Source organism: Orbicella faveolata, unplaced genomic scaffold (genome assembly GCF_042242905.1).
Source record: "Orbicella faveolata isolate gen_17 unplaced genomic scaffold, um_ofav_v1 contig_34, whole genome shotgun sequence".
NCBI lineage: Eukaryota > Metazoa > Cnidaria > Anthozoa > Scleractinia > Merulinidae > Orbicella > Orbicella faveolata.
Genome location: NW_028301563.1, coordinates 33,936,855 through 33,952,500, shown reverse-complemented (window position 1 = coordinate 33,952,500; position 15,646 = coordinate 33,936,855). Strand labels below are relative to the sequence as shown.

The 15,646-nt window shown below is 39.8% G+C and overlaps 1 protein-coding gene across 1 annotated transcript; it reads left to right on the top strand.

Moving 5' to 3' along the window:
• The first annotated feature begins 2,554 nt into the window (after positions 1 to 2,554).
• LOC110049144 (uncharacterized) lies at positions 2,555 to 8,588 on the top strand. Its single transcript, XM_089299063.1, has 7 exons — positions 2,555 to 3,053; positions 4,161 to 4,529; positions 4,924 to 5,100; positions 5,246 to 5,383; positions 5,965 to 6,153; positions 6,388 to 6,468; positions 7,089 to 8,588. The coding sequence occupies exons 1-7, from the start codon at positions 2,670 to 2,672 to the stop codon at positions 7,260 to 7,262; spliced, it is 1,512 nt and encodes a 503-aa protein (XP_089155189.1). The 5' UTR covers positions 2,555 to 2,669; the 3' UTR covers positions 7,263 to 8,588.
• Positions 8,589 to 15,646: the final 7,058 nt, after the last annotated feature.

The following is a 15,646-nucleotide window of genomic DNA, read 5'->3' as shown; positions in this document are numbered from 1 at the left end:
TGTCTTCACTGTTCTCGTAATTATCATTGGTTGATGTCTGCTCTGTTGCAACCGTCAAGTGATAGACTTCCTTTCCACGAAGAATTTTTGACATATATGGCATCAAATTTCAGTTTTAGCTCCACTTTGTCTTACTCATCATTCGTTTCTCTTTACCGCGTTATCGAAAAAAATCTAAACACTCACTTACATATCTGGCTCCCCAGCAAATTAAGCCCAAAAACTAAGGAACAAGTGAGACTTGAAAGGTGCGTTTCTTTAAGAAAATCCAAGATTGACGGAGTGGATTCTTCGGTTCCATTGATGCACCATGATCCGAGTGATCTTGGATTGATCTGTTTGGTAAAGAAACGCAAAATACGTTTTCGGATTCTTTCGGATTTAAGAATCCAATCGTGGATTTTCTTAAAGAAACGCCCTCATTCTCAAAGTATGGAATTAAGGGCAAAGGTGTTTTTTTTTTTTGAAGCACATCACATCAAACCCTTTTTTTTTAGCCCCTGCATTGAGGAGTTGGCTCAAAAAGCTCTTTGATTTGACCATGAAACACGTCACAAAGGTTCGACCCCGCGGGGTATCTTTTTCTCCGACCAGATTTTTGTGTTCCTATGGGGGCCGGAAGTGGGAGTCACATGCGGCTGCAGCTGGAAATCAGGTGATTACATATGTCTGACCTCTCGTCTCCCATTCAGCTGACACGTGCTGCCTCCATGAACCGGACGTGTACAACAACAACCTGACGAGCTATTTTTGGTGCAAAATTCGTCATGAAATTTCGCTTTCAAAAATCAGGAAGTCAGATTTCACAAACAGCTCCATGACTACAAAGAACTCCAGTTGTCTTCTGGGCTGGGGAAATATATTAGGTATTACATTTTGGTTTCATATGCATGTCATGCGAAGTGTCTTGAAGCTATTTGGAGAAACCCCTCCGTTAGGTATCGTGCGGATCTCGATTATCACTGCCTGACTGTACTGAGCCTGGAAGCAAAATGTTTCCGCATATCAAGCGACGCAAACATAATTTATAAAACAAGCCTTGTAAAGCTGGGTTTGAAAACAGTGAACGGTTCCACCAACGCCTGCAGCATAGACCTCGGCGTTGTTTTGTTGTAATCTTTAATTCGCCAGTTTGCACTTTTCTCCGAAACTTTGGATCAAGGACCCATTGCAACGATTAACGATTTTTTTAACACTGTGAGCTCACGTGGAATTCTCGGGGCTTCGGAGGAGGAGGGCGAGCTTGTTTCCCAAACAGCGGTGGTCCAGTCCCAACGCTATACTGGAAAGAGTTGGGTAAATCCAGGGGGGAGAGGAGACTCTTCTCCCTGGCGCCTGTGTACAGACCCTATATATAGTACAGGGAAGTGAAATTTTGGGGATTACACTTGTCCAAAAATGACTGAATTGCGGAATTTGAGGGTTATTATTTTTTTTTTTGCGCCCAAGTTTTCCCGAGGACTTTGAAGAACTTACAGAAGCGTATTTCTGAGCGTAGTAAAAGAAATGACGGAAACTCGGAAATTAGAATAACTGGGATGTTGCATTATGAACAACGGGGAACCGGGGTGTGATGTTATAAGTTGCTTCGGGAGTTTATAATTGCACCATAACTTCTGTCTAGTTTCATATAAGAATCATACAGCCCATGGGTTGTGGACAAACGCTTGGTTGTTATCAAAGTTAAGAGAGGATTATACTAAGAGAATCCACAGCTAGGCAGACTGAATGTCTTGAAATCTATTTTTAAGAGAGGATTTTAATCACGGTCACGTGCATATAATACATAATTTGATTGGATGTTATTTTAGTCTTAATCTGTAATGCCAGATACTTCCCATAATTCTACCTTGATACAAACATTTTTTATTTTTTTTATTTTTCATTTTCGAAACATTTCAACTGAAGCCATCGAGATAAAGCACATTTTCAAGAATATAAGATTCAGCAATATTTGCGATTTTTGCGGCATCTCGACCGTGATATTCCAAATGATAAATGGCGAGAAGATTTCGGAGAATTTGAACTAGCAATATCGCTAACTATGGTCAGAAGAGTCGTTTCAAAACACTTCAATATCACTTCAGTATCAGCGATGATTCAGCTGGCCAACTAAAGAGTGAAGTGTAACTTCTATTTTCTAAAACCATTTTTTTTTTTCTATTACAGTGGTAGAAGACTCTCATAATTATGACTTGAACGATCCATTTCCCTATATTAGTGAAGAGAGAAAAGAAAATTGAGATATGTAAAACACGACGCTTTGGGCGATCGGGCATGAAACTTTTCGCCTGCAGTTTTGCAACTAAAAGATTTGATAAATAAATGAGATCAGGAGGCATTTAGAAAGGTTCGGTAGAACAAAAATAAAATTTAACTCAATGCATACTCTATTTGACTTGAAGCATTTGCAAAGTACCTGAACTCTCAGTTGTTGAAAATAAAGCTTACGTGTTGCCCCCGACGACCGGGGCTAACCCGACCCCCGGGTTTTACCCGCATGATAATATGCACACTATGGATTGCCTTGCAGGGAATTTCCCTGTGATAGTCCAGAGATATAAAGCAAGGTGGCCAAGTCAACCGACGATCAGTAATAGTCTTGACTTGGTAGTTTAGAGAACGAACACCGCAATTCGTCGAAACTTACAATCTTTTCTGGCTTGAAAATGGCAGAACAGGCAAATATTGAAGCCGTCCTGGCCGAAAATCAACGTCTTCGTCAGTCGCTAGTCGTAATGGTGACTGATAGAAAGAAGATGGCGTCGAAACTAACGGGAGTTCAAAACCTGGGACTGCAGTTGCAAAAGAAGGAGCAGCAAATCAAGACTCTTCTAGAAAAAAATGAACGGCTTGAAGGCTCTCTAGCAAGAGCAGAGAACAGAATAACACAGTTAAATCTTCAATTACCGTCGGGCGCTCAAATAGGCGCCGTTGTTACTCCTGGTGTGTCGAAGAAAGTTTTGGAAGCTTTAACTCGCGATAACACGAAACTAAAACAAGCGTTGGAACATTTGACAAATAAAGGACCGGCTGGAGTTGACTTGGCTGTGGTAAGTGCTTGAAAAGTTGGGTTTTCGCTTTGCAAATCTTTGCGCGATATTTTATTGACGAACTTTGGAACTCGCGAAGCGTAGCGAATCGACGGGGTTGTTTTGCACAATCATTGTGACTTATCTTTTATGAATTATGTCAAGTCTAGTTGAAACACTCAGAAAAACGTATGGTTATGTGATGTTTCTGTAGCAAATATTTTCGCTAAATTTTTGCGTTATCAATCATTTTCCGTTTCAAGTAAGCTCTTTTTATATCTCGGGAAATTTCCCTCGACATTGACTCGGCGTGCCCCGGAGGGCGGATACACGCAATTCAAAAATCTGCTTCGATAAGCATAACTTACATTAGCACGTATGATGTTATTTTACTAGAAATCGGTGAAGGTTCTCGGCATTCAGACTTGAAATTCGATAGAAAGTACTTTCGATTAGAAAATGTCAGTTAATTTAACGTGTTTCACTCATTTCCCTATGCTAATTTTGAAGATTGGAAACCGAAAGCAATTTGAATAAGGTATTGTTCATCGAAGTAGGGGATTCCCCGTTCTGCTCTGTCACCTCCCGATTGGTTCACTGCCGAGAGTTTATGCACGTTCGCGACACTTCATGATTGACATCATTGTTTGATGAGAACTTTTGTTTTCTGTAGAAATTGCCTAATCCTTAGCGAAGCAAATTTTCACAAAGAAAATGCTGGTGGAAGCGAAAGCTTCAACTTTCCATTATTTTAATTGATAATCGTAAATAAACCATTCGAGTTCTTGGGGGAACAGGTTCTGTTGTGCTGTTTTATAACTAATAGTTTATTACAATTAATCTTCAAACCAACTTCCTCAATAGAAAACTGATAATAAAATTATGGCGTGGCAAAAAATAGGAATCAGCACAGAGTTGAACTGAACTTTTAGCTGAGAAAGAAGTTAGAGATGGAAAATGCAACCTAATCTGTAGGATCAGGAGAAAAATAAAGATTGCTAATGTTCAGCTGAACAGGAACCTGAATAATATGACGTGATGTTTTCTTTACAGACACAAACAATATCAGTTTTTCAATTATACACGAAGCGACAAAATCTTAGTCAAAATATTCCTCTACTTTCCTAGGAAAACAGAGATCTACATGAAATCATCATAACACTACGAGATGAACGGGATATGAAAAGTAATGAGGTAAAGGAACTTAAGATTGCACTGGATGCTGTACAGGGACAAAATACGGACGGTTTGAAAAACCAAGTATTGCGCCTAACGGCACTTGTCACAAAGCTTGAGAGAAACTTGAATGCCAAGCAAGTATTTTGTGAAACCGTGGTAACAGAGAATGACACTCTTAAGAATGAGCTGCAATCACTCAAGGATGACAGGATTTTACAATTAAGGGAGATGAAGAAAGAACTTGGTCAACACACAAGGTCACCAGAAGTCCGAAGAATTTTAAATCGCGTGTATGACAGTGAAGATGGAAACCCAGAGGTAAACAACAGTCCATGTTCTACACTGTAATTTATATTTGGTGTTACTCCTTTTTAGGGTAAATTAATTGGAAGTGAGAAGAATCAGAATTACCCCAAGCAATTTAGGCTGTGCCCTCAGCTATTGTATAAGTTCACAGAAAAAATCTGCCATGTCAGGATTTTGTGTGAACTAACAAAACAGAAAACAAAATAATAACTGCCAATTGTTCTAACTTGAATATAGGAACTCCTGAATTCTGAAATATAACATATAACAACAACACACAAGTTTATTATTTTTTTACAAATTTTTTGTCTCAGTCCATAAACACATAAAAGAGAACTTGGCCAATATCCAGCCATCTTGACCTTATGCTTGGTCAATGACCCATATTTATTTATAACTTTTCTAGGAACCGACAACTTCAGAAGAAGTCAATAAACTCAAAGAGGAAGTCAAAAAACTTACAGATGAACTCCAGTCTAAGAGAGAAGAAATTGAACAAATAATAGCAGAACATGATCAAGCAAAAGAAGAACTGACTGCAGCAAAGGATGCAACAGATATGCATAACGCACAGCAACAGTCTGTAAGTGAAAAATTATAACTTTTCCTCATAAAATGTGATTGACATGATTTTTAATTATCAGTTTGTTTTCTTTTCATCTGTGCCTCTTTTAATATTGTTCTGAGATTAACCTAGACTTGCCTTTTGATTTATCTTCATTTCTTAGCTGCAAGAAGAGAAGGAAAGGCTGTTGCAGAGGCTAAAGGAAACAAGTGATGAAGTCCGTTCCATAACAAGAGATCGTGACCAGAAAGAAGGTGCACTTAATGAACTGAAGATGGAACACGAACTCATGCAGAATGCAGTAAGTATCAAATCACTCGCTGCTAATAAAGGATCACACAGAAAGCTTTCTTACCTCTCGAAAAGCCACCCTCTCCGGATGATTTATTGAAAGTAAAAAAGTAAAGTCTGCATACGAGCCAAGTGGCCCATCAGGCCGGAGCTTATCCCGGTTTCTGTAGCATGAAGCGGATGATTTATTAGGAATAAGTTTTTGATACAGTTAAAACTCCAGATGCTGGGGCGGAAATGGGATGTTAGAGAAGGGGATTCGAGATATGGAATGCTGTAGGAGGTTCCAGGGACATCCTCCCCTGGAAAATTTTTAAAATTGAGGTCATCAGAAATGGGATTCCTGGCATTCTGAGGCCAAGTCAGCATGCTATGATGTCTTAATTTTTTAATTTAGGGGGTTCGACCGAACCCTCCAAAACACCCTAGATCTGCCTCAGAGATGGGAGCATCCATTCCTCAAGAACCATTTATAAGTATATATGTGTACCCTTGGTGGAGACCTGCACATATCATTTCCCTGTACGTGAAGGGTCAGGGGGTCAAAGTAGAATTTAAGATGTGTTGCTAATTATTTTATTTTGTTCACAGCTTGCAGGATATGAGAATGACTTTAAGATTGAAAGACAAGAGAAAGTAAGGGCCATGTCAGACCGTGATCATGTTTCACGTGAGAGGGATCAAATTGTTCAACGCTATGAACAACTAAAGCAGGAGCATATCAGTTTGAGGCAAAACATTGAGCGAATGTACGCACAAGCTCAGGCCCAACAACAGCAGGTGAGAGTGATTGAATCCTAAATTCTTCTACACTACATTACAACTATTTCATGCAGGCAGGTTATGAGAATGACGCATTTGATCGCCTGATCGTGATGTGCAAATTAAGATTCTGTAATACAGTTCAACCCCCTACGCTTAATAGGGATTCAACTGTGTACCTTTTATTGCTTTAATTCCATGCCATTGTACAGCAAATTAACTCAATCACGTCACTGTATTCATTGTTTCCAGGCCAAAGTGCCATATAGGCATCAAACATCATCTGGCCGCACACAGCCATGCGCATCACAAGTCCAGGAGCCATGGCAAAAGGTAAATTGACAAACATACTAAACATGTGTATAATGGCAATACCACCGCTAGCTTGGATTATCAGTCATGAATATTGTGCTTCACCTGGAGCAAAAACGTTTCCCTATATAGACATGTTGTAAAGCATCCTTGTTGAAAGTGGGCTCACATAGCTGTTTATTCTAGAATCTATAAAAGTGATCTGTAATTTAAGGAAACAAGCAAAGCCAGGCAAATTTTGTGTACGAGCCAAGTAGCCTGTCAGGCTGGCGCTTATCTCTGGTTTTTGTAGCATTAAGTGATTACAAGTATTTCTACTCCCCCCTGGATGGGATCCTAGTCCATTGCAGGGTTACCCCCAGTGTTAAATTCGCCAGTACCCATTTATACACCTGGGTGGAGACAGGCACTGCAAGAGTGAAGTGTCTTGCCCAAGAACACAACACACTTTTCCTGGCCAGGGCTTGAACCCAGACCACTCAATCCAGAGGCAAGCACATTAGCCATGAGGCCACCATGCCTCACAAACAAAGCAAGACCAAAACAAAAACACGCTTGAGTATTCTCGCTATATGTATACAATGAATGCAATTACTGAATGATTTTCTCAAATAACAAATTATTTGTTTATTCATTTGCAGCAGAAAGGTATGAGACCAAGGGGATATGGGATGGAAGTCACTGCTGATGGGCCTGACTTTACAGATTCACCCTCCCCTAGCCAGGGAAGTCAACTGCAGTGCCCCAACTGCAGGAAATATTTTCCACATGACCTGCTGGAGAATCATATGCGGGATTGCACGGGAGATGATTGAATAGCTTACATGAGCAGGATGATGACAAGATTTTGAGATTGCCATGGACAGGGATGGAGTTTGGAAATGGCTGATGATGCTAGCTGACAACGGATTAGGACATGAAGACCTACATCAGCTTGTTATGGTTACATCACTGTTTTTCTCGACATTATCCTGCTCATGTAAGCTAAAAAGGAAGGTCATCAGATTGAGGCACTTGATTCCCTAATCAAGGAACTTTTGCCCTCCACCATCAAGTGGAGCAAACAGCGTCAAGTTGGGGGCAACAATGCTGGCAGCATCGTCAAGTTATGAAGAAGGTTTACCACTGCTGTGCCATGCGACTTACTTATATTTGCAAACAAATGTTACTGCTGTTATGTTGATTTCATATTTGAACTGAAAACTTGAACTCAAGATTACGACAAAAAGAAATGACATCTTCTGATTCATGAGGATGAATCTCATGGCCATGCAGGTCCTAGTCTTTAAGTAATAGCTTATGAACACATAACTTCATGCAGTAGAACAGTGGAATTGGGATATACTTGTAAGGATGATTACAGCATGTTGATTGAAAGAAAAAAGAAGAAGAATAAAAACCACACCAGGAACAACAATGGTAAGGGGGTTTGAAAATTATTCAGGGAAAGTTTGTTTTAGGTTTATGTAGCCTGCAAGCAAGCTATCCTTCTTTCTTTACCTGTGAGGAGGCCGAAAAGCCTGTTTGTGGGCTAACGTTTATGAAGACTGAATTATGAAATAATTGTGCTAGTACTGTATTGGGGAGTATCCATGAATCTCTGTGAATAAGCAATGAAGTATTAGACTGCTTATTCCTCAGAGAAGATGATCTACTTCCCAATGCAGTTATTTTTATGTTCACTTTAAAGACATGAAAAAAAAAAAGCACAAAAACCAAAAAACACTTACATAAATTTGTGATCTAAAAAGATATCCAAAGCGTCTAGTAGCAATCAATGTGGTGTTTACACGCTGTAACTTGCAATTATTTATTATTAGTAAAGGTTTAGTGTAATAGTTTTATGATAATGAGATTTTTTTGATATAAAAGTTGCCTTCATTTTTTCTAAGACTTTATTGAGGTTCCATTAGGCTGAGTTCTGTTTGTCTTAATTGATACTTTTTAAATGTACCTCAAGTTGTGTGCATTGTACATTTATATAAGATAACTCGCTGACTACTGTTGAATACTGTATGTTGTAGTTACAATGTGAATGGTACTGTTTAATTGTACATTTGATTCTCTCTGTTTGCAATTGTATAAAGTTACTCACTGTAGCCTCTTGAAAGTTCAAATGCATAATAAAGTCTCACATCTGACTTTCGTCTAAGTTCTGAGACGTCACACCACACTCTTACGGACGTCATCCATACAGTGGCTGGAAATCCGAGCAGTATCCTAGGGGAGGAGGAAATGTACTCGCATATCTTACTCCAGGTTCTCATGTTCGTCAAAAAGCGGACAGGCTATTCAAGTCCACCGCAATTCCCTCTCTACCAGAGAGACAGATCTTTTTGTCTTCGCAAAATTGTTTCAAGTTAAGTGAGCTCTTTCATCTGATTTTTAAGGAGAGGATTACCCCTCCCCGGGGGAACTCCCATAGAATCACTCCCATATAAAAAGGAAGGGGGTGCTCGGCGTAAATTTTGAAAAGAACCCCTTATAAGTACCAAGACGCTGTTTTGTGGGCGTGGCTTGAAATGTCTTTCACCCCTAAGAGGTACCAATTCTCAAACAACACGTTATCTCCTGTCATATTTTTTTCGGCTCAATTCAATGCTCTAGAAGGTATCGCAAAAGCTCCCATGGTGGACCTTTTCGAGGTAAAACACCCTAAGAGGTATGAAAACCAATTTTTAACCCCTAAATGGTACGACGAGCACACCAGTCCCTTTTGTATGGGACCCCGCTCCCCATTCCCCCGGGAGGATTATGGGAAGGTCGTTTCAATGCGACAGTTTGCTAAAAAAATAAAAATACAGTATCTGGTTCCACAAATGTTGGTCAGTGGTCTTTTGAACGAAAGCTAGAGAACTTCTCTGGAAATAACTCCCAGTTCTTTCTGCCATCAGTTTTTAGAGCGTCAAGTTGAGTGTCCTGTGGTGCTGTTGGTATCGTGGTGACCTTTGAACAGGCTGGGGTGAAAGACACAACGGGGAGCAGAGCTAGCCGAGAGCGGTCTGGGGAACAGAATCGTTACGATTTTCAGATGATGTGAGATGTATGTCAAAAACTAGCAGCCTAATACTAGGAAATGATGTAATAATGGAATAATAAACCCTTATTCGATGGTTTAACATACCTGATTTATTAAAAACTGAATCACTGGATGATGCAATTCAAGACTTTTCATTGGCTTAGCCATCATGGTATATGAGCTCTTATACCATACTCTACAAATATCATCTTACATCTTATTGATGTATAAATTTTCTCTGTTGTAGATAATCTAATTTATTGCCCCACTAATTTATAGATTTAATTTTTTATTTAGTGTCCACATGCCTTCAAGGCTAAATCTTTTAGACGTATGGGTTATTGACCAAGCTTGTTCGGTCAAGATGGCTGGATATTGGCCAAGTTATTTTCTTGCGTGTTTATGGACCGAGACGGAGTCGAGGTCCATAAACACACAAAAAAAGAACGAGGCCAATATCCAGCCATCTTGATCGAACAAGCTTGGTCAATAAAGGATTTATTACATGGCTTTCCAGGAAATTTTTCTTGCGGGACACGGCGGGTAGTCCCGAGCGGACAAGATAGCTCCCTCTTGCCCGCTCGGGTAGCCAATTACAGCGCAGGATTTGATTCATCTTGCCCGCTCACGGAGCTGGCCATATAATAAACTGAAATAATAAAGTTTATGTATGTATATGGCCAAAGTATGGTAAAGATGTTTTTTGGGGGCGCGTTCTTATTTTTTATTTTATTTTAGTTTTCTACATTTTGGGGGCATTTTTAATAAAACAATTATTCCACTCGCTCTTGTTAGGCGGGGATATGAGAAGATTATAGCCAACTCGACGCTACAAGCCCCGTTGACTATATATCTATCATCTCACATCCAACGCGCTTTCGTGGAATAATTGTTAAATATAATACGCGCGGGGTGATGTTTTGCGTGAAACACTGCGATGGCTTAATTGGGCAAGGCCCATTTGTAATTTGAATAGCTTCAGCACTAAGAATATAGGTTTGTTGGAGCCCCGACTCTTCCGCTTTGAAATGAAACATCTGCTTACTTGTATTATATTTTAAAATTCTACATGTCACAAAAACTGACGAATGGCGAGTAACACATGCTTAGTGCGTGCTTAGTTCATGTATGTTGTGATAACTCAAGAAAACCGCTTTTCAGTCATGTCATCTGTATTCCTAATACTTTATTCATTCATTGATGTTGCAGGCGGGCAGACAAAGTAATTTTAAAATGTTTGTCACGAAAAATATGGAATTTTAAATAAAAGATGTTTTGAAATGGATATTTGTAGTGATGCCAGTCAAGCTTATTACATCATCAATTCAGCCTCGCTTTCAAAGTGCCAACTCCACTTGGAAAGATGGGGGAGGTGGGAGGGGAATTAAGAAGGATCTCGTCTAAAGAAGGTGTAGGAGTGAATTTTTCAGCGACTGACTTATTATGGAGCGTGCTCATTGCAGTCTCAAGGTACCGTAAACTTCCGAAAGTAACGTCAAAAAATTCCCGCCGCTCATAAATCCCGAAAGTAGCGAGCCCTTTGAAAGTAGCGAACCCACCCCTACCCACCCCTCCCGAAAATAGTGAGACCAAATTTCAATAGTATATTTTTTTCCAATCAATAGCCAGACGGTGAAAGTTGAAGTACGGTAACAAAGGAGAAGATATTGCTTATGCCACGAATCGTTGTGAAATGTCAATATTCCGCTTACTTCATCAGTTAGTGCTGCGCCGTGTTAAAAGGTCTTAAAACGAAACCCGTAGAATTTTCATTAAGTAACTTTGATTCAAATTAACATCATTTTCAACAGGAGCGTATTAAAAGAAAGACACTGAGATATTGCTTCAGCAGACTAACATAGCAGTGCGTCATGAAGTTGAAACAGTTAACGGTATCTGACTAGCTTTCCTCCCGACCACTAACAACGCGGTGTAGATATGATGAGTCCACCCATGTGGCAGCTACATAGATTTAAACTGGAACGAAGAATTGTATCTCATGTTAAGAACTGTTTTTACGAATTTCCGTGTTTTATTTCGTAAACAGATCTCAGTCATTTTAATTTTATGTAACGTTTAATGCTCTCCGAAAGGAACAACCCATGGAAAGTAACGACCCCCCAAAGTAACGTTCGGAAGTTTACGGTAGTGTTATTATTTAGGGTAATAGACAGCCTGAATGGTGGATGTTAGGTTCCTGTGCCGCCCTTGGTTTTGATCGAGGATTCCTGAGTCGACATTATGTCCAAATGCAAAGTTGTTTATGCCACTCTCGCTGGCTTTGATGTCGTTAGAACTTCCACAAACTTATATTCTTTAACGAACGGAATAGACGAGCGGATATAATGCGAGTACCTTAGTGCCAACTGTTTTCCTACGATGTGGGAAAACGGAATTCGGGCTTCCAGTTTCGATTTTCGTTTACCCACCCCATCGAAAAAGGGAATTCGAGATTCCATTTTCGTTTCCCGTTTTCCTACTGCATTGAAAATGGAATTCCAAGTTCTATTTTCGTTTTTCGTACTTCCACAACTTTGGACAACCATAGTTAGTGGAGTCCCCTCCACTAACTATGGGACAACAGAATTCTAATTGTCCTTTCCTTTTTTCGTCTTTCGTTTTTGGAGGATATTGATCATGACAAGCCTTTTTGACTTTATAGTGGGACCTAAATAGCCATTTCATTCCGAGATTTGTGATAGTAAAGGGAGGCAATAATACAAGCCCAAAGAGTGCTAGCGTCTGCGTAATAGGCAACTGTCTTGAGATAATATAATAGAACACGAACAAAACGAAAAACGAAAATCGAAGTTCAAACTCGATTTTTCAGTGTCTTGCGAAAAACGAAAATAAAAGTTCGAATTCCCTTTTCCGATGGCGCGGGTAAACGAAAAACGAAACTGGAAGTTCGAATTTCATTTTCCTACGTCTTAGGAAAACGGTTGGCACTAAGGTACACGCACTGGATATATTACACAGGGAACTGGCGCAAAAGATAGCATTGTTGACAAATAAGAGCTTGGCTGGAACTTTAATACCGTCTTAACAAATCTGGCGACAAATCCCCATGATCCAGACACGAAGCAAGCACAGCATAAAGGCCATAATGACAATATATACATCAACCGCTGTCTTCCGTTCGGTTATTTTTAACTTGGAAAATCCAAGTTGTTGGTATGGGGAGGAGCCATTCACTCGATCATTCGATTCCTGTTAGACTTTTTTGCGAATCTGCTCACCGTTTGAGTAGTTTAGATATAAAATACAATAGTAAGGAAGGGCTAATCCAACAGAGAAACGGAAAAAGGACGACTTGTATTTGATTATTTCTCTGAGTTTTCAGCAACAGAACGTCTGAATAATAGAAATTTATCATTATGCATTTTTGCACTCGACCTTTTGAAACGAGAGTTTGTGACGTCACAAATTGCGTTATAAGTGCAAAAATAGAATTATTATTATTATTAAAATATTAACACATAACGTAACGCATATAGCGTGGGGAATGTAACGTGTTTGATACAATGTTAACAATCCTTGGACTCGATTTTCTTGTTTATGTGATTAGCTCGATATGAAAATGATAGGGTAGTTAAACAGCTCGTTATACGGGCTTTAATTAAGTTTAGAATCTGTGCTCCTCCTGACTGGCTAAAAAGATATGTCATATCAGAGTAAAAACGCCAAATATATGCTTTATTTTTTTCCCCCCGAGCATATAGAATTTTATCAGTAAGAAAGCTAAAGCTAACATCTTATTGTCGTAAAACTCGCACTCCAGACATTTGGAAAACTTGAGATAAACGCTCGTGCGTTGAAAGTAATGTTTCTAGCCGTTGTCAAACCCGTTTGTGTTTCATGACAGCACAATATATTAGGAACGTTAATGAGATTATTTCAGCCGAAATATTTTGCTGACTACTCTAAACTTTGTGTGAAAAGCGCGAAGCGTAAAATAGACCAAAGAGTTTCGCTTACAAATTTATAACTATCTCAGATAAGGAGCCGTATGTCCGGTAAAATGAATATTGCGAAACTCAGAAAAAACTGAAAAGTTTTTTTGCCTTGTACATGTAATCATGTCGCACCGTAAGAAAGAGCAGTGTTCCGCACCTATCCCTCCCGCCTCGACTTCGCCTGGTGATGAACTGGTGATGACAGCCGCCTGGTGATGAACTGTGGCTTTCCAGCTGACAAACCACGAGGAAGCATGTGGATAACTGGGGGGAAAATCACCAGCTACACCAACAGGGTGCTGTACATGCACCATCTAACGAGCGGTGGATTAAATGGCAGTCCCGTCTATACACGGTACGATGGGTTTTGGACCGTTCTCGGTGTACGTAGCTGTGCAAGTTGTCCTTACACCATTCCACGATTCACAATTGAGATGGTATCCCGTTTTCTGCAACGTGCGGATGGCCTAAAGCCCAAAACGCTGCGGTCGGTGGCATTTCCCGATGTCTACGTTCGGTGTGATGGCCGTGGAGTGACTCAATGGTTGGGACCCGGAAGTGGTATTGTCAACTGTAAGTACAAACCAGCTTTGTCATCGAGAGATTTTACATATACCCTGTGGAAATAAATCCTTCCCGGGCGCGTGAATGTACCTGCAAAGTGGTGATCGAAAGCGCCAAGTGGAAAAATGTATTCATTCGCTTGGACAGCAAGGGAATGAAACACTTTGACAGCGATGGTGGAGGTGAAGTGAACTGTCAGTTTAATCCTGGTGCTTGGGAAGTGTTTGTTCTTCAAAAATAATCAAACGGCGGCTACTCGTTCAGAAGTGGTCACTTCACTCAATGCTACATACGCTTAGATGGAAGAGAAGTTCATTCCGAGAAAACGGGCGTCAATGGCACAGTCAACTGTCAGTATTATAATGCAGGTATTCCACCAAAGGAATGGGAGACTTTTTACATTGAGAAACTGTAGACTGCACTTCCCGCGTTGATAGGCAGCCAACTCTGAAACATCTAGAAGAGTCGCACTTGAGGGTTATACGGGCAACATGACTTTGCAGCCACTGCAAATTTCTTCCGGAGCCAACAGTCTGTGTACGATGGCTCACTATTTCAGACAGGCTACTGTACCGTTATGTTTGCATGACCTTCTGTCATAGTGCTATATCCGTGAGGCCAGGGAAGCTTTTTTAATTCAAAAAGGCAGAACAATTGATCCCGATGGTCTGAACATCTGCAAAGAAACATTACTGACTTGTTTCCTTTTATTATGTTATTTCATTACTTTATTTTACCATATGCTTATCTTTAATTTACACTGTCAAGTAGTTTTACGTATTTCCGGTTTTACGAAAATATGGTAAAAATAGAACTGTAACCAGGATAAGACATATTGGAATAAGAACGTTCTCTGGTTAAAAATATATTAAAAACATAAGCTTTCGGCTATCAGTCTATAGCCTTTAACGAATGAAGAATGTAGCGCGCAAGCGAAAATATATACGAATGGGGTGCGAAAAATTGAGAATAAAAACAAGCGTGAAAAAAGCAAGAAGATAAAAATGTAAATGAGGCCTGATTACAATAAAATAGAATATTGCCTAGGCAACGGTTTTGAGTTGTTATCCGCGTCGACGGTTTTTGCTGTGTGCCAAGATTCTAGTGTTTTTCGAACGCGGTAATTGCCTTTGTCAATGACACAAGCATTGTCGAAATCAATGGAGTGATTGTTTTGCCACGCATGGTTGGCAACATTAGAGCCATTTGAATAGTTCTCCAAGTTTCGTTGATGTTCCTCAAAGGAACATCAACGGAACGTCGACGCGGATAACAACTCAAAACCGTTGCCTAGGTAATATTCTATTTTATTGTAATCAGGCCTCATTTACATTTTTATCTTCTTGCTTTTTTCACGCTTGTTTTTATTCACAATTTTTCGCACCCCATTCGTATATATTTTCGCTTGCGCGCTACATTCTTCATTCGTTAAAGGCTATAGACTGATAGCCGAAAGCTTATGTTTTTAATTTATTTTTAACCAGAGAACGTTCTTATCCCGAAAATATGGTACATAAAAACACGTCCCAATGTAAAAGTTTCATTGCACCTGAAGAAGGCTGGTTTGGCCAGCTGAAATAAAGTACAATTTCAAAAAAATCATCCTACGTTGTTTCGGTTTCTTCTTTTATATTTTTCGCTATATTAAAGCCCCACAGTA

What these genes read in the sequence shown, in the direction of transcription:
- LOC110049144 (XM_089299063.1), top strand. Translation starts at nt 2,670, where the DNA reads ATGGCAGAACAGGCAAATATTGAAGCCGTCCTGGCCGAAAATCAACGT. An exon ending in CTGGAGTTGACTTGGCTGTG is followed by an intron (nt 3,054 to 4,160) that starts GTAAGTGCTTGA and finishes CTACTTTCCTAG; the next exon opens with GAAAACAGAGATCTACATGA. An exon ending in TCCAGGAGCCATGGCAAAAG is followed by an intron (nt 6,469 to 7,088) that starts GTAAATTGACAA and finishes ATTCATTTGCAG; the next exon opens with CAGAAAGGTATGAGACCAAG.